This window comes from Panicum virgatum, chromosome 5K (assembly GCF_016808335.1).
Source record: "Panicum virgatum strain AP13 chromosome 5K, P.virgatum_v5, whole genome shotgun sequence".
In the NCBI taxonomy this organism is placed as follows: domain Eukaryota; kingdom Viridiplantae; phylum Streptophyta; class Magnoliopsida; order Poales; family Poaceae; genus Panicum; species Panicum virgatum.
Genome location: NC_053140.1, coordinates 13,038,882 through 13,062,889, shown reverse-complemented (window position 1 = coordinate 13,062,889; position 24,008 = coordinate 13,038,882). Strand labels below are relative to the sequence as shown.

The 24,008-nt window shown below is 46.4% G+C and overlaps 4 protein-coding genes across 5 annotated transcripts; 1 reads left to right on the top strand and 3 right to left on the bottom strand.

Moving 5' to 3' along the window:
- On the top strand, positions 1–4,466 carry LOC120706444 (phosphatidylinositol transfer protein 3-like). Of its 2 annotated transcripts, none has more exons than XM_039991101.1 (6): positions 1–352; positions 1,299–1,411; positions 1,508–1,687; positions 2,471–2,569; positions 3,072–3,314; positions 3,857–4,466. In XM_039991101.1, exons 2-6 carry the CDS (start codon positions 1,337–1,339, stop codon positions 4,202–4,204), a joined length of 945 nt encoding a protein of 314 aa, XP_039847035.1. In that variant the 5' UTR covers positions 1–352; positions 1,299–1,336; the 3' UTR covers positions 4,205–4,466. The 2 variants fall into 2 exon arrangements, with proteins under 2 accessions (XP_039847035.1, XP_039847034.1); XM_039991100.1 differs by having other exon boundaries at positions 245–486.
- A 3,587-nt stretch (positions 4,467–8,053) lies between these two features.
- Positions 8,054–10,259, bottom strand: LOC120706443 (protein PHYTOCHROME KINASE SUBSTRATE 4-like). The gene has a single exon (XM_039991099.1). The coding sequence runs from the start codon at positions 9,823–9,825 to the stop codon at positions 8,275–8,277; it is 1,551 nt and encodes a 516-aa protein (XP_039847033.1). The 5' UTR covers positions 9,826–10,259; the 3' UTR covers positions 8,054–8,274.
- A 1,021-nt stretch (positions 10,260–11,280) lies between these two features.
- On the bottom strand, positions 11,281–14,198 carry LOC120706442 (RAN GTPase-activating protein 1-like). Its single transcript, XM_039991098.1, has 2 exons — positions 14,038–14,198; positions 11,281–13,264 (listed from the first exon to the last, which is right to left on the bottom strand). The coding sequence occupies exon 2, from the start codon at positions 13,237–13,239 to the stop codon at positions 11,596–11,598; it is 1,644 nt and encodes a 547-aa protein (XP_039847032.1). The 5' UTR covers positions 13,240–13,264; positions 14,038–14,198; the 3' UTR covers positions 11,281–11,595.
- Positions 14,199–15,689: 1,491 nt separating this feature from the next.
- On the bottom strand, positions 15,690–20,398 carry LOC120706441. The gene is made up of 6 exons (XM_039991097.1): positions 20,210–20,398; positions 18,861–18,911; positions 18,710–18,761; positions 18,083–18,141; positions 17,557–17,602; positions 15,690–16,198 (listed from the first exon to the last, which is right to left on the bottom strand). The coding sequence occupies exons 1-6, from the start codon at positions 20,291–20,293 to the stop codon at positions 16,029–16,031; spliced, it is 462 nt and encodes a 153-aa protein (XP_039847031.1). The 5' UTR covers positions 20,294–20,398; the 3' UTR covers positions 15,690–16,028.
- Between the last annotated feature and the right edge of the window lie 3,610 nt (positions 20,399–24,008).

Genomic DNA, 24,008 nt, shown 5'->3' with positions numbered 1-24,008 from the left:
GCCCTCCGGTGCACGGCCCAGGAAGACGAAACGGTCGCCGCGCCGCGCCGCGCCGCGCGGCAGCATCCCCGGCCGGTGACACCTGACGCGCCACCGCACCACCGCGCCCCGGCTGCTGGTGGCACCCGCCTCGCCTTCCACGCGCGTGGCCGGCGACCGGCGACTTCTCCACCCGTCCCGCACGCCGAGCACCTGTTCCTTTTTCTTTTTATCTCCCACTCCCTTTCCCCCCGATTCCTTTCCCCGCCCGCCCCGCTCCACACTTCCATTTCCCCCCAGGCCCCCCGCGACTGCTCCTCCACCGTCCTCCGCTCTCCCGCGGGCGCGCGCGGCGGGGGCCGCAACGACCCAGGTGCGTGCTAATGCTCCCCCTCCCCCTTCCCGCCTGCTGCCTCGCAGTTCCCGGCGATCGGCCCGACCGCTGCGAATTCCCGGTCGTCAGCGGGGTCGGGGGGTTTAGGCGCCGTGTTCGGCGGGCGGGATCAGGTTCGTGGTCGCTAGTCCCGCGCCGGGCGGCTCTGTTTCTTCGCCGGGAGATCGCTTGGTTTGGGTTTGCTCGTTTGATGTGACGCGGGGTGGGTGTGGTTTCGATCCGTTCCTCCTCGCCGCTCCGCCCCCCCCCCCCCCCCGGCTCCCGGAGGATCGGAGCTGCCTACTGGCAGTTGCCGCGCCGCGTTGACTCGATCCCGACCTGGCGGTGTGGAACGCCGTCGGATGCTCAGATCCAGTCCGCCGTCATGCGAGGACCGATTGCCCGCGTCGTTCCTGCCGTGCTAGTGCCATGAATGCTGCTGCATCTTCATGTCCGCTCGCTGTCGGTTTCCTGGAGAGTGGAGATCAGGGATGACATTGACTTGGCCTGCCGGCCTGCCCTATTTATTTCCCCCCATTTCGGAGATTTCGATGTTTGGCATTGCATTGATCATCAGTCGAAGCCTGCGGCTGTCTGTATATATTATTATTGCTAGATTGTTTTCCTTCTGTTTGCAGTGAGACCGTGACTGTGATGTGTGTTTGTGTGGTTTTTATACTCGGTATGGCATTCATAAAGCTGCAGTTGAATGAAAGTAGGCAACCCTTCCCGGTGCCTACCGAAATATATTAAATACTTGTTCAAGTAGAGTATCACTGCAACTAAATAAAAAAAGAGTATCACCGCAACAAAAATTATTCATACCTTTTCTCATTATGTTCTTTTGCTAACTTGTTTTTTTTTTTACTTTTTGCACAAAGGAGCTGATTGAAATTAGTTTTTCATCTTCATTCTTCTTATAATAGTATTTCTGCACGTCTTGCAGCTACGCATCTATCTGTGCTGGTTCATCAAGGTGCTGAAATGTCCTTTCTGTTCAAGTCAAGCAACAGTGGTACAACTGAGAAAGGCTTGTCCCTAGAAGAACAGCAAGAAAAAGTTAGTGCGCAATACTGCCTAAACATCTCCGCTGGATCCCTTTTATTAAATTAGTTTCTTTGAAGGGCTAACTTGCTGTACTGTTTTATGGAGCAGATAAATGAATTACGCAAGGAGCTTGGTGAATACTCATCAGCAGCCATTCAGGATTTCCTTTCAGATGCCTCGTTATCGAGATTTCTTCGAGCAAGGAACTGGAATGTGCAGAAAGCTAGTAAGATGATGAAAGCAGCTGTGAAGTGGCGGCTCGCATTCAAGCCAGAGAACATTTGCTGGGTATGTTTATTTTCGTTGAAGATGCATCTGTTTACAGGCTATACATAGACTAGTAACTAGTTCATTCAAACATTGATGAGAAGTAGTCAGGCAGGGGACCTTGTAGTTGCTCGCAAACTGTATGGATACCTCCCTAAAGGGTATAGCATTCCCTTTTCATAGTGTGTCAAATCTCTCTTCTGTAGGGTTGTGTGTAGTTTGTGTACCTGTTGTGTCTTGACTCTTGAGCTAGATAGGAATCTCTGAAGACGTGCAAGAATCACACAATATGTATGGATCAACGAGCTGAGACGTGATGCATAATAGTGCGTGACCTAGTCAAAAGGCTACCTACCAAGTTAGCCTGCATATGTAACCCTGCAGTTTTTGCTATTCTTAGGGCACAACAGATGTATTTTGCCAAAGTCAACACTAGCGTGGACCCCAGAACCAGGCGGTAAGGCAGCATATTGTGTGATTATTTGCTGCCGGCAATAACGCTATTGCCAACTCCCATAGTGCTTCGCACCCGTTAGTAAGGGAGCATTTATAGTTCTTACCCACCTTTTCTCTACCCATTAGTAAAAAGCCATGGCAGTTTAGTATAAGCTATCTGGAAGTTTGGTATAAGAGGAATAAGCATGGCCAGTATTAGTTTGAGCACTAATTTAAGGATTATTTTCATTGATTGTTGGGAGAACAGCTTATAGTCCAAAACCTGCCTGTATTTGTTCTTAAGAATTATTTCTCATATTTTCCTGTTTTACAACATAATAACTTGTCTCACCCTTTTACCACCTTCAGGCAGATATTGCACAGGAAGCAGAGACTGGAAAGATATATAGGGCAGATTACAAGGACAAACAAGGGAGAACTGTTCTTGTATTGAGGCCTGGCTTAGAGGTTAGTTGAGATACTGCAGTAAATTTGTGGAAATAATTCAGTTGTTCATCTTGCAGAGGTGTTATGTATGATTCTGCATTAGATATAACTACCATTTAATACGCTTGGAAATTAGAATTTAATTATATGAGTATCTTACTAAGTGCTTCTAATAACCATAATCGTAGTGTTATCTTGCGAAGTGCTAAGCCTGTGCATGAGTATAAACTACGAATACTGAGTATGTGGTCTGTCAACCCTTATGATGTAACTACAAAATCAATCTATTAGGAGAAACAAAAGGAGAAGTTCAAGCTTTGCACTAAAATTTTTCTTTCTTTCCCTTAATTACCACAATTTTATAATATCAATTGGAGTTTTAACTGTTGATTTTAAACGTTAATAGTTTACTTCGAGGATTGCCTATGTGTAAGCTATTTGATATTTTTTAAGTTTCTCCAGTAAATGCGAAGCACCACTGCACCATTTTTTTGTTTAACACTGCTTTTTTTAAATGGAATAGAACACTACCTCAGCAACAGGGCAGATCAAATATCTAGTTTACTCTCTGGAGAAAGCGATTATGAACCTAACAGAAGATCAAGAGAAGATGGTGTGGCTGACAGATTTCCAGTGCTGGACATTGGGAAGCACACCACTGAAGGTAACCCGTGAGACTGTCAATGTTTTGCAAGACTGTTATCCTGAGCGGTTGGGGCTAGCAATCCTTTACAATCCTCCTAGGATATTTGAATCATTCTGGAAGGTGAGCGCAACTGACTTCTGTTCACTTATTCCAACATTTCTTCTGTTTTTTCTTATGGTCATATTCACCATATTGTAGTCGGTATGCTTTAGTATTGGAGTGATTGCCACTAGCCTACCATGATTTTGTAATATTGGTCCACACTGATGGGATTTGGTCAACTACCTATTGCACCTCCATTCTCTAGTTAGATTTGTTTGTCAAATGGTTAAATAATTTTGTTGTCCCATCTATGATTTCTCAATGAATTTAAACTAATAAAATTGAAATGTAATTGTCTTTCATTTGTGTTCCATGATGTGTTCTTCTGTCTGCAGTAACCTAAACCCGAACTCAAACTGTGGTGATTAAACTCTATGAAATGCTACATATGCACACTGAAAATGCATTGCATTGAATCATTTTTTGGATGCGGCAGCAGTCTTGAGTCCTTTTGACCCTCATCATGATACAATTTTCACTGCTTTCATTCTTTGTACTCTCAAGCAAGTCATTCTAGGGATCAAAACGCCAAACAGTCTAACCATGATTGCACCTGACAGATAGTGAAGCCTTTCCTGGACCATGAGACCCGCAAGAAGGTGAAGTTTGTGTACTCGAACGACAAGGAGAGCCAGAAGATAATGGCAGAGGTCTTTGACATGGAGGAGCTCGACTCGGCATTCGGGGGGAAGAATCCAGCTACATTCGAGTACAACAGCTATGCAGAGCGAATGCAGGAGGACGACAAGAAGATGGGATCTTTGCACAGCTCAACTGATAGCTTCCTTGAATCATCTGAGAAGGAGGCTAATGGCGCAGACTCTGATGCCTCGAGCGAGGCCTCCTTCTACAGTGGAACTGACTCTCCGAGACTTGACGATGAACACAGCACCCCGAAGAACAGCTGAGCTGGACTGCTTTGGCTGCTCGAGCTGAGAGATGGTCTAGGTCGACAACTCGACATACAGTTATCTAACTGGAGCTATTGTCTGGACCGATGGGGGCACCAGTTTACAAGCTGGTCAGATCACGCTGTCGGGTCTAGAAGGGATGTATGTTTGCTGCCCATGATAATATAGAGAATTTGGAAGAGTTTGGACCATCAGTGGCGTTGTACTAGATGAATTTCTCAATAAGATTGGACTTCTTCGAGCCATTTGTTTGGTTACTCCTAGCAGGAGACCTATATGTGTTGCACTAGCCGCACCCCGATTTTCCTAAATGTTGCTGTTGCCGAAGAGAGCATATCAACTTGAACAATTTTAAAAATTGTGACACCCATTAGCTTACAAAACGGGTGTCTTCTATTATACCCAACCCTGGAGTACTCCCTTCGACATTTAGGATAAATTAGTTCATTTGAGCTTAGCTTGCTCTAGTTTAGGATAAACAAATCAGTTCATTCAAACTAATTAGCTTGCTCTAAACACTAAAAACTGGTAAAGTCTACAAACTTGAATTATAAAGCCCATGGAAATGTTGCATTATTTTCCTTTTGAAACAGAATGAGCACGACAGCTGCCCCGATTTTCCTAAATAAGAAGAGAGTTGAAAAAAAATATAGTGAGCTAGCAGTCCTATAAAGAAAAGTCTCGAAATAACTCAAGCTAATTAAATTAGACATGCCAGTTGCTTCGCGCTATCCAAAATCCATGCTGAAACCTCTCCCTTAATCTTTACGGTCAGCACGGTTGGAAAATACGGGCATTACGATCATTCCAAACCTCCCAGCATACAAAATGATAGGTCATACAATTATGTATATACATGTGCAAATTTTGATGTTGAACAAAATTTTTGCAAAAAAGAGAGAAAATTAATAGTTATGGATTGAACTGTTGCTCGTACTCCTATGTCGGTTTCTCATTTTGTTTCTTGTAGAAGTTTTTGTTCAAATTCAAAATTTGCATTGACAGATTATTACACGATCTACCCATTCATATTTCTCATCCTCGTGAGTCCGTGACGCATGGGAACGGTGGGGCCGGTCGTCGCCACTCATCACTCATCAGTCCGACCTCTCATCCACACGCATCACGGCGTCAGCGATTCAGCATTTCAGCTCCAATCCAACTGACGAAGCTGCCCTCGGTCAGAAAACAGAAAGAAATCCGACTCACAAACGCACAAGCCTTTCTGAAACTTCAGCTCAGCTTCTTTCAAAAAAAGAAACTTCAGCTCCGCGCCGGCGTTCTGTTTCCCAGCGAGCTGAGGCGCGCGACCTCGTCGACCCGGCCGACCGCACATGGCCGGCCCATCCCTGCAGCCTGCTGGTTGCTGCCTTTGCCTTGGAGGCTTGGAGGAAGATTGGAAGGAACAGCGACCGATCCATCCATCCGACTCGCTCGCGCGCATCGAACAAGCAGAGGCGATCAAACCCGTTGGTGTCGCGCGCGAGACGATTCAGATTTGCTCCGCCGGCGGCGCGCGGTGATGTGGCGGCGCCGCGGCCACGTACGCGCGCGCGCGCGCGCGCTGGCAGGGCGTGTGTCTGTGTCTTCCATGTCCTGTTCCGTTCTGGCCGGAGAGGGTGATGGGTGGTGGGATCGTTGCTAGGGTTGCATACGGGGCCATGCCGTAGCATATGCCAGGCCGGGCACCAAGCACGACACACGCCTCATGAGTCATGACACATGGTCATCCCTCGACGTCTTGTCCTACGCTATAGTCGCCCACTGTGCTCCATGACGTGATTGGCGCCATTCCTTTCGTGACAAAATGTGGTGCTTCTTTCCTTTGTTTGGTTTCTATTTTTTCCTCTTTTTTTCTTAAATTACTAGCATAGTGTCTTGTTCGTTGCTACGAATAATATAATAGATCTACATAGTATCATCATTTGTGTTTGTTCACTTTATGTACAAATCTACAGGACCTCCCATATAGTATTGTCACCGCATTAGAGTTTAACCACCAAATTCGGGCATTTAGATCTAAGAAAGAACCCAATATAATGAAATTCCACTAGTATACAAAAAGTGGCGTAATTGTGCGAGACATTGATTGTTCCTGTTCCAATCGGGATTCCGATTGATTTGTTTGATTTGTTCGGATTATTCCGATTAGGATTCAGATTAACGGATCAATAAAACAAATAGTAGAGATAGAGATAGAGATTAGACACGCTTGCATTTTATAATATTAAAAGTTTCAATTTTGGAGCAAAACATAGTGCAGAAAATGTGGCTCATACGTGTTACCAGAAGAGCGTGGCTCTTGTCTATTTTTAGACAAGGACAGCAATTTCGATTAGGTAATAATTGCGCCTAAATTGTTGATCATAATCAATGTAGCTTTTGGGTGTGTACATACATGTTTCTCATGCGTGCCCGTGTTGGTTTGGAGCCACGCATACGAATGGCTCTAGGCTTCATCTAGCATGAGGTGGACACAACTTGCTGGTAGCTCGACGTGCACTTCATGTGCTCCCTACAGTAACGAGCTCGTACCTATATGCAGGGACAAGCCAAACCAGCTAACACTAGATTCATCAATCATCCATTCCTTCAGTTTTTCTTTGAGAGAACCCGCCATATGCATTATATATGGCGAAAGTCTATTTTTGAGAGACGGCCAAGCTTATTGCAGTTCAGAATTGAATTGGTACTCGCCGGATATAGTTGTAATCCAATCGGAATTAATTTGATAATGCAAGTAAGAAAATTCTGATTTCCTGAACACGAAAAAATATATGATCAATTGATGAGGAGAAGCTAAGTGGGTACCCAATAGCTAGTGTTTTTGGATCATCTAATTAATTGTTGTGATGGCATATCACTCTAATTCATTTCTCCTCTCAAATTATTTGCGTAGAATACTATTCTAGTATATTTTTTATCAACTTTTAGATGGATCCAATGATTCAATATAAATATAATTTGCATCCCCGCCAGCCTGCAGAATGGATGAATATTCCTCTCTTGAGTCTGACATGCCGGAGACAGGTCGATCGAGCGGTCTGCCTAGCTCTCAACAGTGGGTGACATAGCAAAATCGCCTCCACTCTCAAACGCAAAAAGGGCGAGACGAGACGTCCTGTCACACTGATTACTCATCCATTAGATACGGATTTTGCAGGCAGGGTCACAGTGCACAAGCGATGGAAATGGGCGAAAAAAGTCCGTTGAGAAAGGGATCGGATGACAGTCGTGTGCGTGCAAAGTTTTAGGAAAAAAGCTCGTCACTACCGTGAGCCCGGAGGAAATGGTCGTAAAACAGGTCCTTCTCATCTTGATCTAGGTAGTAGGTACCCTTGTCGAAACTTATCCCTCCGGAGAAGAGGGCATAGATCAATACTCCCTTCGTTCTAAATTAAAATTCGTTTGACTATTTTATTCAAAATTTGACCACTCATCTTATTAAAAAAGAATTTATGCAAACATATTCAAATTTAAATTATTCTTGAATATTTTTATTAATAAAGCAAACCATAACAAAATAAGTGATATTTTATACAATTTTTTAATAAGACGAGTGATCAAATTTAGGATCAAATAAAATCAAACGAATTATAATTTGAAACGGAGAAAATACGAGATGAGGTGCGGTCCTAACATAATCTAGAATAGATTTATTATTATTACTATATTATAGAAATACTGTTCCATCTATCTCATGGCTAGTCTACATTATTCTTGTGCTTACCGTGAGAGCCGTGAGAGAGAGAATCCGACCACTGACGATGTGTTTCACAGTGGATATGTGAGTACAGAGGTGCCTCATTTTGTGCAATAACTTGAACAAACCAAAACAGCCTCATATTGTCATTTTTTGAAAAGTTGCCTCATATTGTCATAAGACAGCCGTTTCACTCTCACCACGATCCAAATAAACAGACAAAGCATCCACATTTGTACATAGCGACAACGTCGTGAGATCACAAATCTACCGACATCATTTCCATTTTTCAAAATCTACCAACAAAAAAGGACAACCGCGGGCGCGCTTGTCAGCGCCGGCCGGCTAGCTGACGGCGCGCGCGTCACGTCCGGACCGGCACGTGTGCGCGGCCGCGGCCGGAGTGGTACCGTGCCGCGCCGTCACCGCCCATCTTCCTGGCGGCCGCCCCCGGGTGCGCCGGCGGCCGGACCACCCGCACCGGCGTGGGCCCGACGCTGACCGCCTTCTCGCACCGGCAGCTGTTCAGGAACCCGCCGCCGCCGCTGCTTTTCTTGCGGCCGGCGCTGCGGGACATGGCGGCGGTGAAGCCGGCCTCGGGGAGCTCCGGGACCACGTAGCGGAGGTCGTCGCCGCAGCACGCGGACGCCGCGCTGGAGAAGTTGGCCGCGTCGAACGCGCCGTCCTCGGCCGTGACCACGCTCCACACCACGCTCACCTCGCTCGCCGGGTACAGGCACTCGCTTAGCGCCGGCTCGGCGGCGGCGGCGGCGGAGCCGTAGGGGATGAGGTCGTCGTCGGCCGAGTTCCGGCGGCTGCCCCGCCCGCGGTACGTGGTCGGGTACGACGACGACGCCGCGAAGCTCTCCAGGTCGAACAGGTCCGAGCTCGCGTCGCTCATCGCCTCCTCGTCAGCCAGCGCCGGGACCAGCGGCGGAGCGCGTGCCGGGAGCGGGAGCAGCCCGGCGCGGCCCGCCGGTGGCATGGCGCGCGGAGGGTCCGCGAGCATCACCGAGTCCTCGTCGATGGGGTGGAACACCTCCAGCGACACGCGCGGCGGCTCGTCCAAGACGCTGCCGCTGCACACGACCCTCCCCGCGCCGAGCGCTGTGGGGAACGTGAACCCCCCGGAGGTCACGACGCGGCGGTCGATCTCCGCCTTGAAAGCGGCGAGCGGACGGCTTGGCGCCGCCGCGAAGACGCCGTCGGCGGCGAGAGGGAACGCGCGGCTCCCCGGCGTTACGGTGACCTTCAGTTTGCTGGCGAGCTCCTGGTGGTGATCATCGGCTGCAGCTCTTGGAGGAGACGGGTGCTTCGCCTTAAAGATGTCGCTCTCGAGGCACTCCTCAACGGCGGACGGCGGGCTGAACCTGGCGTCGTTGAAGTGAGCCGCCGCCGGGGCCGGGCTCCTCGGCTCGGACGCGACGTCGACGGTCACCGCCTTCCTGCCGGCGCAGGGGCAGTCGCGGCCGAACAGCGTCCACCGCTGGCCCGAACCACCGCCCGTCTTCCTACCGCGCTGGCAACCCTGATCGCTCCCGTACGCTGCCGCGCCGGCACCGGCCGCCTTCTGCTGCCTTGCCGCGGCCGAGAGGTGGGCCACGGACAGCAGCCCGGACCGGCTGTTCCAGCTGGCCTCGGACGACGCGGCGGTGCGCCCGCTCAGGCTGGCCGCGTCCGGTGCCGGGACGGGCACCCGCGGCAGCTCGTGATCGGAGACCGGCGCCGGCGCGGCGTCGCGCCTGACCACGTCGGCCGCGCTGAAGTAGCGCTCGGCCGTGAAGATGCCGATCTCGGCGCCGCCCGACCGGCGCCCCGACGACAGCGCCGCCGGGCGGAGGTGCGCCCCGCCGGGGCCCGTGGCGGCGGCGGAGAGGCGGACCGGCCGCGCCGGCGCGATCCTGTACCTGTCCATGCCGCGCTGTGTTCCTGATCGATGAGGAGGCGGGGGAAGAAGGCGGTGGGAGGGAGCGTGATTTGTAGGAGCAGGAGCGCGGGTGGAGCCAAGCGAGTACAGACTGGAGGACGGGGCTGGCGCGGCGGGGGAGGGGAGGGGGAGGAGTACGCAGCGGGCGAGGCGGCCGACGAGGGCAAGCGTCCCTGCCGCGGGAAATCCAATTTAAAAAGCGTGTGGCTCCGGTGGCGCGCGCGACGGAGCCACCGGCATGTGTGGGGACGGGGACGCCGGGCCGCCCTGCCGCAGCGTGCCGGCGGCAGGCCGGCCGGCTCGCACTGTCACGCCGGTAATCTGATCCCCAAGTTGCAAATGTGAGCGTCAGTTTCTTGCTGCAGTGACGACCCGAGGTTGATGGATTTGTGCTGGGCAGAAGAGGCTGCAGGAGAGGCACGTCACACACTGAATCGAATCCAATGCCAACGTTGATTCATCAGCCGCCGCCGGGTAGCTACTTGCCTGGGTGAAGCAGATGACCGAGCAGTCTCCACGCGGGCGACAAAGATGAAAGATCCATGGCGTCCAGACTCCGGAGTAAATTCCGAAGAGATTCTTCGTTGCCCAGTTCCGGGTTCCTGTAGATCGCCGCGTACAAGTACAGCGCTGGGCTCACACCTCACAGGGTAGAGACTAGAGACTCGACAGGCTTTGAACATGTAAGTTCAGCAGAATTGTTAATAGGCTGCTGATGCGCCATGGAGCTTAGAATGCAAAGGGTTCAGCATTGCCAGTTACTACCCTCGTCCCTGACTCCCAGCACCATTTAACTAAATTATGTGGGTCATTATGCCAGAATTTTTAAAGATCAATTCCTTGTCTACAAAACCATGCATCCCTAGGAAATCATTTGGGACTAAACGAGCCTTGATTCAAGCAATTGATTCGATGGAGTGGTTTCTTTGATCTTTATTCGGCTGAAATTGAGCACTAGCTAGCGGGCGTACGCCAGGTTTGGGAACAAATTGATTCCATGATTGGTGCCTCGTGCTTGCTTGCGCCTCAAGACCAACACCTGTGCGTCTCGGCACTTCTACTGGCTACTGCACGCCTCGTGTCGGCCGAGCAGTGAGCATTCTTGGCCAAGCTGTACGTGTCCCGACCAGTGAACATTCTGCGACGGCGTGCTTCAATTCAGCAGTCAAACCTGAGGAACTCCAGCTCATCCACTCGTCATAGAAACGGGGTCATCTTACTTGATTCTAAGATCAATGTGCTCCTGGGTACCAAATTCTGCAAGTTGCATGGCTTGCAGAGTGCGAGGTGCTTTATAGGTGAATCTATTAATTCGTCAAGCAATACACTCGAAAAGGAAACGGCAATATTCTAGTAAAACCACATGATTCGCCCGTTACTATGCAGTTTATTCCCACACTAACATAGGCAACATCATTACATAAAAGAAATACATAGACAACATCCATAAATGCCACAATAGTGCAGATTGCAAATAAACCAATGAAGTGCCCGAAAACATCACAGCAAATAAGTTGGAGCACTAAATAGCGTCCATGAAACAAGTTGAAATCAGCTTCACCTGACCCTGACAACTACAGATACCAAAGTTCAGGAGTTACAAAAGGTTCTGATAACCGCAAGGATAGATCACCAGGCTGCCTGACTCAGTGCTAAATGGTCGAGCCATAGTGCATTTGCTCATAACTAAAAGTCTAGGGTAGCTGGTATTCAGAAGATTACTGGACCAAAAGCTAGACCTAGTTAACCTAAGCATGCTTAATCATCATGCTCCACCTGTACGCTCTGCAGCTTCAAATCCAGCCCGTCATCGTCGTCATCGTCCTTGCCATCTTCGTCATCCTCCTCATCACCGTTATCAGGCTCCCCCTCAGGATCGTTCTCATCTAGTGAGCCCAGAACATCCAGCGAATTCTTACCAGCCTTCAAAATACCTTTCACCTCTTCAATCCCTTCGTCAGAGATGAAATTACCATTGATGTTCAGTTGCACAAAACCAGGTTTATTTGCAACTGCCCGTGCAAAGCAGCGTGCTCCAGCCCTCTGAAACATGTTTGTGCTTACATCAAGTTCCTTGAGATCTGCATGGCCATCTTCCAAAGATTTTGCAATAATCACAGCACCGGCATCCTTGAGTTCATTCTCAGCCAAGGTCAGCTTCTTGAGTGACTGCATGGTCGTTAGGCATTCTGCTATATCTGGGGCTGCTTCAGCATTTATTTCATTTCCAGCCATTTCAAGGACTTCCAACTGTGGCGCTGACTGTTTGAGGGCATTGACAATTGCTACTGTACCCTTATTCTCAAGATTTAGGTCACTCAGGTAAAGCTCAACAAGATCAGGAAGCTTTGGAAGGGTTTTGCTGAGAGCAATCCCTGCATCAACACCGAACAAGTTATCCCTAAGATCCAGTTTCTTCAGATGTGTACATGTCCCCAATGCCTCGGACAATGCGACACTACCATCAGATCCTATCCTTGTTGCTGAGCACCTGAAACTCTCCAGATTTGGAGACCGCTTAACCATTTCAGCGACATACACAGCACCTTCATCTCCAGTCATGTTGTTGTGGAAGTGGAGAACCTTGAGCTTCTCAGTTGAAGGAATAAGCTCAGAAAGAGCTTTTGCAGCGTCTTCTGATATGCCATCGTTCATGACATAGAGTTCCTCCAAATTTTCCTGTGACTTCAGGAGCTCACTGAATGCCCTGACACCCTTCTCACCTAGTGCATTGTCGGATATGTTTAGATATCTCAGTACAGCGCCCTCTAGTGCTTTGGAGAATATGCGCATCACATCAAGTGCTTCATCCTCTGACCTTCCTGCGACAAAATCGGATATATCTACCTCTGTAAGCTGATTCTTAACTGACTCAAGGATAGGTCCAGCAACATTAGCAGCATCAGTACCAAAGCTCCTATTGCTAAAGCAAATCCTTTTATATGAGTTTCCAGGTTTGGTAAGTGGACTCAGCAGTTCCTTTGCTTCATCTGCCTCGATAAAGGCACGCTTGCCACCAGATATATCTAATACAGTATCACCACCAAGAGGTGTATCAGATACTGGTGCTTCTGATTCTGCAGTAATCCTTGGGCCTTTCTTAAGAACTTCCAACATCATCTTGCTAGTGTCTTTAGCATACATCTGGACAGCAGAACTCCCATCACCATCAGGTTCTCTCTTGAAGTGCTCATCTGCAGATGCAAAGCACAGTTGTTCAATCCTTTTAGCATTCTCATGAGCCTCTTCCTTGCCCAAAAGTCCATACTTGCGAGAAAATATGGACTCAGTGGACAGGTTCTTGGTCATCCTCTCTACAAGCTTGAGGCGCGTGCTTTCACTTGGTGGCCACAGCTTGATGGAGAATGTCCTGGGTTGGAAGTCTTGCGGTGCTGAATCCATGTGAAAAGCTTCGAAATTGACAACCCTAATAGTACAGAATGAATTATTAGCCTTGCTGAGACAAGATACATATCATATAGTAGCCAAAAGAGCAATATATCAACTACAGTATGTACTAAATGAAGAGAAGAGTCTCCTGGACTCCTGGAGGAACCAAACTTAAGTACAGTCGTGAGAAAACGCCAAGAACTAAGCGTGTTTAATTAACCAAAATCTACATTACAGTACCAACATCGATTGATTAAATAAAGGCATAGGCCGACAAACAATTCATTCAAGTGGTTTGCTTCCAATATTGCATGTACGAGACTTAACTAGTCATTTACTCGTGAGAATAGCATGAAGAACTTCGCGAGTTCCATCAAAAGAAAAATAAAGCTCTATCAGCGTTGTAGATAAACATAAAACTCGCAGCAAAAACAGGAAATTGATATAAAGTTACATTGGACAAGAATCCATGAGCTCCTGAATGTTGCAGTGAATCGGATCTCGCAAAAAAAATTTGCAGTGAATCACAGGGAAGGAAAAGATCTTGCAAACGCAGCGGCGAACCCAGCATAGGACACGGGTGTACTCATGTAACTAGATTCAGATCCGAATACAAATACATGTAACTGGATTCAGATCCGGATACAAATACAAAATAGGGGAAGACCCGATAATTTTTGCAAACGAAATCGAAGTTAGTAGGTAATATATTGTAACTGGATTCATCAGATCCTAATACAAATATAGTTTCGTTAGGGTTTGGGGTGCTCCGTCTCGCGCAGCAGAAGGGAAGAGAAGGGGCGGGCATACCTGGTGGATGCTCCTCGCAGGCAAAAGGGCTGGGCGAATACGCGACAAATGGCGCCGCCGCTCGCCCAGTCGTCGCCGCCGCCAGGGAAGGAAGCGCAAGCGAGGAGCGAGTCCGAGAGAAGAGAAAGGTTTTTTTTTTTTGTTTAACTCTGAAGAGAAAGGTTTAAAGCCTTGTTTAGTTTTTTACATGTAAACGCAAAAAAGTCGTAAACGCATTAAAGTGAAAAGGAATCTTGCTAATTTGAAGTACTAAATGAAGTCTATTTACAAAATTTTTTGCATAGATAGGCTGTAAATCGCGAGACGAATCTAATGAGCCTACTTAATCTATGATTTGCAGTAGTGATGCTACAGTAACCATCCGCTAATTGTTGATTAAACATGGATTAATTAGCATCATTAGATTCGTCTCGCGATTTACAACTCATCTATGTAAAAAGTTTTACAAATAGACTTCATTTAATACTTCAAATGCCCTGTTTACATTTTTACACATTTTTGCAAAATGAACTAAACACACCAGAAACAGGAAACAGAGGGAGGAGATCCGAGCCCTAGGCGGGAGGGAGGAGATCCGAGCCCTGGGCGGGAGGGCTGTCAATGAGCCGAGCTCGAACGAGCCGGCCACCTCCAGCCGGAGCATCCCGAGCCGAGGTTGATCTGAGTAGTGCGGTTGAGACTTGAGAGGTTGTCTGAGATGTTCTGAACCTTTTGGGATCACACACAGCGACTACACAATATCGACATCGATGAATTATAAAAAAAATATCAGCATTGATGATAGGTTAAGAGACGCATCTATAAGAGACGGATTTAATTTAACAAATGGATGGAAAGAAAGCCTAAAAAAAAGCATATTTAGACATTTCTATTTTAGCTACTGCTGGCAGGATAATGACGCTACTGGTTGTTGCTATTGATAAATCACGCATCACATATTTACTCGACGCCCAGCTGCTGCTAGTAATCTTTTATTTTTAACAGCAAAATGGATATTCACACATGGTACACCTAGCATGCTGTCAAGGGCGCACGGCATGTCAGCCGAGCTGGCTCACTGTCCTTGTTTGGTTGATCTAGCACATGATTCCCGAAAAAAGAATCTCGTATGTATGGAGTACTAAATAAAATCTATCCGTAAAACCTTTTTAGAAATGTGTGTAACTTTTCGTGACGAATCTAATGACAGTAATTAATTAATGATTGGCTACAATGATCCTACAGTAAACATCCTCTAATCACGCGGTCGAAGGTCTCATTAAATTCTTCAGGGTTCCTAGCGCAGAGGTTCTGAAATTAGTTTTGAAAACTGACTTAATTTAATACCTCTAATTAACGATCAAAGTTAATACAAATACTAGCACAGCACAAACCAAACAGGGCCAGTACTGTGGGCCGTCGAATAAGGAGGGATGGGACGTGGGCTATAATTTTTTGGCCTCAAAGAGAAATTAGGAGTGTGGAATCCCGTTGTGTCATGTAATTATCATAATTTTGATTCATATACCTAGACACACTATATATACAATATTTTTTTAATAAAAAATAATAGGTATTCAATTGAATACCTTTAAATACAAGTAGGGCCGCAATTCAAAACGGCTGAACTTCAAACATGTCTTCAAGGCAACGTCATCATGAACAAACTAGAATTCTGACTTGTCAAAATTGAATCAAGCCAAACTAGAATTGAGCAAATGAATATGTTCGAGTGTTGGAATATATGAAAACAACCTCAGGTGAGCATAAGCTGGTCACGACAGTTCGAGAATTATTGGACCACAAATCTTGGCCCGAGGCCATAAGCTATACATCGAGATAAAGATAAATACCAAAATTTATGAACAGGGCATACATAGTATCCTGGAGCAAAAATACCATTTACAAAAAGGTCCCTCATTGAACCGGCGAGAAGTGGTAAACACATTCATGGTATAGAGGGTTCCCCTCGTCTTGCATAATCAAGATGATAGTTTCTCAAGGCAGGCAAGTTACAATGGCGAGGAGCTTCTTGCCTTGTGCATGTCATCATGAGAGGCAGGGCGGGCAAAGGACTGTGATGCCATGGCTGTATGTGGAGAAGAGCAGGCAGAGGAGGGTGATGACATGGCAGCATGATAGGATGATGAAACCAGCTGTGCAGCTGCTGGTATTGTACCACCTACAGATCAAGATAGAAACAGTGACAAGTGTCATGCAGTGAATGTGTTGTCTAACTGATTCCATGGAATAGTCATATCAAGCAGAAGCAAAAAAAAATGCAGGGTTGAGAGCCATACTTGCTTACTACGCATCTTTACTCCAACATTATACATATACAGCTAATAAATGCTCTACATCAACCATGAGAAGCATTAAATTGAAAAGTGTACAATTTCTGATTGTGCCGTGACAGCTGATGGCCAAATATCAACTCCTCCTCACTCGGTGCCTCCCACCACGCTCGCATCTGCCGTGCATGGATTTGGTTTCTGACCCCACCCCCTTCGTAAAAGGCACTCGATCGATTGATCCCAGATTTGTTGTGTGATCACCTGTTGCTGAGGTTAATTATGTTGGATGTTTTTCTATAATAGGCCACCTGGGCGCACACCATAGCTAGGAGCAGCAACGCCCTGGGCCAAGAAGCCACAGCCAGTGCAGTGGTGCAGAAGCCTCCGAAGCGCTTACTGGCAAAACCCAAGAAGAAAGTTGCCCCCGGCGCCAATCTGAAGACGCTTATGAGAGCGCCAAAAAGCCCAGGAACGGTTGTGATTGCGAAGTCACCCTTCTTTACTGCGCAGCCACAACCGTCCCTGGACTCTCTGACGCTATCATAGGCGTCTCCAGATTCACAACCGAGATGACTTTCTTCTAGGGTTTTGCCAGTGAGAGCCTCAGAGGCTTCTGAGGCACTGGCTTCTTGGCCCGGGCGTTGCTGCTCCTGGCGATGCATGTGCCCAATGGCAGCCTATATAGAAAAACATTCAACATAATTAACCTCAGCAACCGGTGAGCACACAACAGATATGTGGCCAATCGATCGAGTGACAGTGAATCCTTGCTGTGATTGCAGGGTGGCGTTGCCATTGCCCGCCGGATGCGAGCATGGTGGGAGGCACCGAGGGATGAGGAGCTGCTAGTCTGCACAACTATATGCCAGTTATGTGTTGATGATTCATATAATTCAATGGGCAAGATGATGTGCACATAAATTGCCTTACAAGGGTTTAATCACACGAGAACTGGAGGTTTCAAAAGCAAAATATGAATGAAATTGCATGGTAGATACTTAACAGGATATACTTTCACAATTACTAAAGGAACATGTGCATTTTATCAATCAGTGAATAATATGAACCGTCTGACATAGCCAACAAACAAAACTTATCCAGAACATAAAATCTCTATAAATCGAATGTAGTTACATCCAGCATTACTATGATAATAAAAACGCTAACATTATTGACAACAGAATATGCACATAAAATATCTAACCAGACAAAGATAAGTACATCTAGAAGATATTAAACGCCCAACCTGCTAATCCAGCACATGCAGAAGAGAAAACAATAACTGGGGGTGCCTGCATGAGGAAGGAAAAAGAGGATCAGAGTAAGTACTTCTTTGAACCAGATCACCACGTGATCCATTTTTTATTGTTCTAGAACAAAAAGACAGTGCCCAACATTTTTTTGGTTCTAACTTCTCTCAGGTGCAGTTATGGATATACACTAAGAAATCTCAACCAGGTGCACATTCCTGAGAATATCTGATTTGATAGAATTGTTAAATAGAACAAAGTCTGATTAGATATTCAGCTATGACCATAGACAAGTCGTGAATGCTGTGTTTACAACAGCATAGAATTAATTAGGTCTTGACTATTGGTACATATAGAAAATGACACATCTTCCCCTTTCAGGTTCTGATGTCATACCTTGAAGGCTGTATTGGCAATGGTCATGAAGTTAATAAAAAAATTCCTAACTCCAAATGTTCATGCAAAACAGGTCCATAAGAAAAGTATGGATGTATGAATTATAAAAGTAATATGATAACTTACACCAACAAGAAAATGCATCCACATTGGCCCCTTTATGTAACGTCGAACAACAGGCATAGCTGCATTAGAATTTCAAAATAATTATCATTTGTACAGCAGCACCAGTTGACCAAGACTTACAATATACCCAGCAAAAAACATCCACATGATATAAATAAAGATGAGAAAATAACATGAACTAATGAGGTGGAGGATCTTCCATATGTACCAGGTGAGATCTGGATGAACAAATATTTTGCCATGTGCAAAGTATTATTTTCAGATGAAAAGACAATCCCAATTGCCATGTGCAAAGTATTATTTTCAGATGCAAAGACAATCCCAAACTGGGAGGACAATATAAATAAAGCTTTTTTTCTGGTCCAACAGAATAATATAACCATGCAAAGTTTCCGGTGGATTGAATGCTAATGAGGTTCAGCACAGTAAGGCAGGCAGGTATCGACAAGTAACACAACTCAGAAGTCACAATCACATATGCAAGATAAGCTGTGGATAGCAGATACCAAAATAACTAAACTACAGCCCCTTATAGTCACAAGGTGGAGCAAATAAATGGTAAAACTGCCACACCCACACATCAACTAGTGTAAAAGCAACTCAGATCGATTACAGAAGAGAACATACTGTGGTTGAAGCCATAAAATGCTGCTGCTATACCCCCAACAGCGGAACCAATCTGCCACAAGATGGAGGTAAACATGTGTAAATACTAAACTGCCACAGCGAAGTACTAAGATCTTACAGAACATCAGTCACAGTAGAAAAGAGAACACACCATGGAGAAGCTATCTCGAACCATTGGAGACACCGTCCAGCTGCTTGTTTCCTTAAAGCAATAGCAAAATCGAGCATTAGTCCAGTTGTGTTAATTACTTTAGAAAATTAGCCAAGAATTCTTCCATGAACTCCAAAAGCAAAGCTCCCTGCTGGGCATCCAATGTCAATGTGCACAAAATGACTACTCTCGAGAACATAGGCGTATCTGAGCACCAAAACTCGCAGCACGAACCAAGACAAGCCCAAATCGAGGTAAGTATATTAAAGAAAAGGACAATACAGCTGGGGCGAAGCCAAGTGCAGGTCTGTGGGTGCGGCTGCACCCAGGCCAAAAACTAATTTAAGTGCTAACCATCAATCTTTCACCTTGTATGCACCCCCCTCATCCATTACCATGCACCCACAAGACACGATTAAAAGCAGCTAACGGCAAAGTGTTTATTTGTCTAGCTGTTAGAGTGTCCTGAATGTTGTGACTCTTTATGGAATCGATCCACACCATAAACCCTATAATGATACTCCATAAACGTTGTTAGAGTATCTATAGTGATCAATCATTCCACACCTTGTTTGTCACTGTTTGCTCCTCCTACTCGCCACTCACCTTCTTTACCTCTCTATTTGCTCCTCTTGCTCTCCAATCGATGTTTCTACTTGCTTCATGACAAACAACCTTGTCACTGGCCATACAGAGGAAATAAAACCTTAACTGATGTTTGCTTTTCGGAAGTTCTATAGTTATCTCTTTTCTTTTGACCAAAAGCTCGATCTTTTATTAGAATTACCTCAGACACCAAAAGTTCTATAGTTATCTCTTCTAGTTTCTTACCAAAAAAATTGCAAAAATTATTGTTTTTGGACTTGCATCCGACTCTATGTACTCGGCCAACATAAACTACATTTGTATACACTGCACTCCCCTCGGTTCAGCTCTAGCTTCGCCCCTGCAATACAGGTAAGGTAATACGTGGAGAACCAGCCACTAGCTGCAGTGAAAAATGCAGGTCAAGCTTATAAAAAACATGGAATTAGCCTATTATTCTTCCTCCAATCCCGACAATAATCCCCGGCCGTGCTGCCGGTTTCAATTTCTGCAAACTAACTACTTTCACGACCATAGAGGCTCATCTAAGTACCAACGACTTGCAGAACGGGAACTGAGTCGGGCCAAAATAGGTGGTCAACCGCCCGAATTCGGAGGCGGAGAATCAGCAACCACTAGTAGCAGTAACAACAGGCTAGGCGTAACAAAAACATGGACGCAGCAGAGCCACCGCGACCCTGCCGGCTGGCAGCAGGATCATATGGACGGGAGGGGAGACGAACGATCCGGGGGAGTCGCCGTACCATGTCCTTGGAGAGCGGCCCGGCGCAGTGGTGGCACCGCCGGGGGATCTCGGGGCACCGCGCGGCGTCCCCCGCGGCGGCCATGGCGCCCGCGGCACGGATCGATCGGAGCGATCCGCCTCGAGCTCGCGGGAGGGGAAGAGGATGCGTCCGCCTGTCCGCCTGTCACCGGTCCGCAGCAGCCAAAGGAAAACCCTGCGACCGCAGCGACAAAAACCCTCGCGCCCGCAGAATTCCAGCGGCCAGGATCGGGCCACCGCTCCGGCCGCGCGCCGGCTGCAGCCGTCCGATTCGTCGCATTCCGAGGTCCGAATGGGCCGGCGGCCCACGGGGAAGAGGAGGTAGAACAATTAGGAAAGGCGTCTTTTTCTTTTTTATATTTAAAAAAAATAAAAATTTCAAAAATATATGTCCGTTTTGAAAAATTTTGAAAATGCCCCCCGGTCGCCCGCCCCAGGGCGACAGGACATTAATGTAATTTTTTTTTGAATTTGCAAAGAGGTCCATGGGCGGGGGTGTGTGGAGGGAGGGGGGACTGTCGCCCCCCGGGCGACAGGGGCCAGGGGGTCTCCCACTCTATATAAGCCCTGGCCTCCATTCCCATCTCATTTGAGCCCAAAAATTACACCAAAAATTCAAAAAAAAAAGAGGAGTGAGGAGAAGAAAAGCGGCGAAGCTCTGCCGAATTGCGCACTTGTGATCTACCGGTAGCTTCCGTATGAATCCATTGATATTGTATAACAATTTAATTTAATTAGCGGATTAGCTGAATTAGATTTGGTGCTTTAGAACACTCGTTTAGTATTACAATTTCAGTACTATTACAGACTTGTTTTTAATTTAATTATGAATTAGAATAGAATTATGACAATACCTTATTGATATTGCAACATAAGGCAATGACTGCCTCCAATTGTGGAGGATTTTCATGTACCGAAGAAAAATCTAATATAATATTTGATATCATGACCCATCTTGTTATCAGTAAGAAGTTGGATCCGTTAGCGGATGGTACGATAGAGATGGTGTTGTCCAAAATAGTAGAGTTTAAAGATTTCACATTATTTCGAAGTATTACAACGCAAGATGTAAAGAGACACTTGCTAGAACGTCGGAAGATATACATGAGAGTATGTGAACTAGCGAATCATCCTAATATCATTGGATTCTTACAAAGCTCTGGTAAGATATGGATGCGGTCAGAGGTGTATGATATGTACATTAAGGTAACTCTCATTCAGTTCTAATCCCGTCCATCATTTGGAATCCATATGTATGAAACAGTAACATTGTTGTTTAATTATATGCTAGGATTACCCCGAGGACACGGAGTTGATGAACAAATCGATACCAAATTTCCGTAAATTGGTATGTATCTTCAGTGGACTTATGCGAAGGAGGTGGAGAAGATCTTCGGGTGATAGTATTTGGCCTCCACAAAAACAGATGACCGGAGATTTGTCAAGTCATGTTGCAGCACCTCAAGCACCAAGTTGTGTTAACTTGGATGACGACATGCCCCCCAAACAATGGCCTCCAACACATGATGTTCCTTCCCCTGTACATGAACCTAGATCCAGAAAAGAGAGAAAGAGAAAGGGAAGAGCTTCGTCAAGTCATGCTGCAGCACCTCAAGCACCAACTTGTGTTAACTGGGATGACGATATAGATGACTTTATGCCCCCCAAACCATGGCCTCCAACACATGATGTTCCTCCCCCTGTACATGAACGTAGATCCAGAAAAGAGAGAAAGGGAAAGGCAAGAAGTTCGTCGAGTCATACTACACCACCTGCAGCACCACCATCTGTCAACTGGGATGACGACCTAGATGATTTCATGTCATAATATATAATATATGATTTTCATCGGTTCAAGATGTATTCGCATTTAGTATTGTTAATGTTGTATTATGCTTGTATGTATGTCTCGTACCTAACTTGCATTCACTGGACATGTACATAATATCGAGTTTGAATTGTAGTTAGTCCTAATGGAGCATCGAAGCATAAACATACCATCTATCATATGTAATGGAAAATACGAGAGTGATCAGAGGCGAACGTTGAAGTGTACAAATAAGTGGTCCACAACTATCTCATTACAAATAAATATCAGATATACAAACATCGGATATATCTAACCACTCTTAGGGCGTCGGACCCTCTTAGCCCTCTGCTGGGCACGGACATGGCCCTCGGAGTAGGTGTGACGATCCGGAGACCTCACCTGTCGCTCAGGACGCAAAAGGGGCTGCGGTGTCTGCTGCTGAGAGATCACAAGTTGTGCTCCTCCTAACTGTGAATACCCCAAGACATCGGGGTCACCGTGCGCGCCAGGTGAGTCTGGAGTCAAGCTGTCGAGTTCGTCTAAGGTGACGCCCTCATTATCTGGAACGAACGTACTCGAAACAAACCCTGCGTAACATATAAACGTAAACCAACAAATATTGCGTGGTAAATTAGTGAGTGTATTGATTGAGTGTTTTGTACCAGGTCGAAAGGAGGAAGAAGGTCCGGCGCCCGCATCGAGGTAGAATCCTACGCATAAAATGCAGATGTTAGTGTACGCTCGTGTCTTTCGTCATGACATGTAAAAACCGAAATACGAAACATAAACTAACATGTGTAGGCCGGTATCTGTGGCCCCGGTACCATCCCTGGATACGGTCCACCAACTAGTGGTGCCCCTCTAAATATTCCAGTATGGGCGAACGCATTAGCTGGATCGTATCCTGTTGGTGATATTAGTAAATATGTAGCAACACTTGATCTAATTTTAAAGAGATATCTACGTTACCTGCAGTTGTGTAGTACTGAGACGTCGGCCCGTGCACGGTCGCCGGACACGGGAACGACGACGAGGCCTGGGACGACCCGTGGCTGTCTTCGTACTGCACACGGCTTCCCAAGTTGTGCAGTACTGAACGCAACTGGTCACGCTGCCTCGACCATGCCTCTGTTTGCTCAAACTGGGTCATTGGGGATCCGGCACGTACCCTAATCAGGTAAGTCGAGCAGTCCGTCTCCATCATGTTGCAAAGGCGAAACTGCATCCATTCAGTAAAGGAACAGTTAGAAACACATGAATTATCTTATGAATATTAATATATATATATATATATATATATATATATATGTGCAAATATGATCAAGAGACTCACTGCGTCAGCTAGTGCCTCCACGTGGTGCCAGGCATAGCCATCTTGAGGCCTCGCCTAGTGTGGCGGCGGGTGAGTGTCAACATAAACCAGACGAGCCCGAGTCCAGGGTAAGTACTAGGTGAGGTAAGCCCTAAAGGAGTTGTCTGTGTGTGGTCCTGTTGGATGGATGTAGGGTCGAAATGGCGGACTAGAGGGGTGTGAATAGTCCTTTATAAAACTAATTGCGTCGGCTAACCGAAACTTATGCGGAATTAGAACTATTCGCTTAGCCAAGACTTCACCCCTCTAACTATGATTCTAAGGCACCTCCAAAAAGATCCTACATAAAGCAAATGGAGTGCCAAGCTAGTAAGAGCTCTCCTAACAATTATAATGCCAGGCCACACAAGTCTAAGCACTAGTACTTCACAAACCGGGGGAGCTCCTACACAATTCTAATGAGCAAAAGCACAAAGCCAAACCTAAACTCACTAGATACTCAAGGACAAAGATAAACAATCCAAATCTAAGAGCTCAACTTGCTTAGCTACACAATCTAAACAAGAGCAACTAATTAAGCTACACAAGCTAACTAGTTACACTAGAGAGCAACTACACAAGCACAAGATATAGATGAATGTAAATACAAGGCTTGTG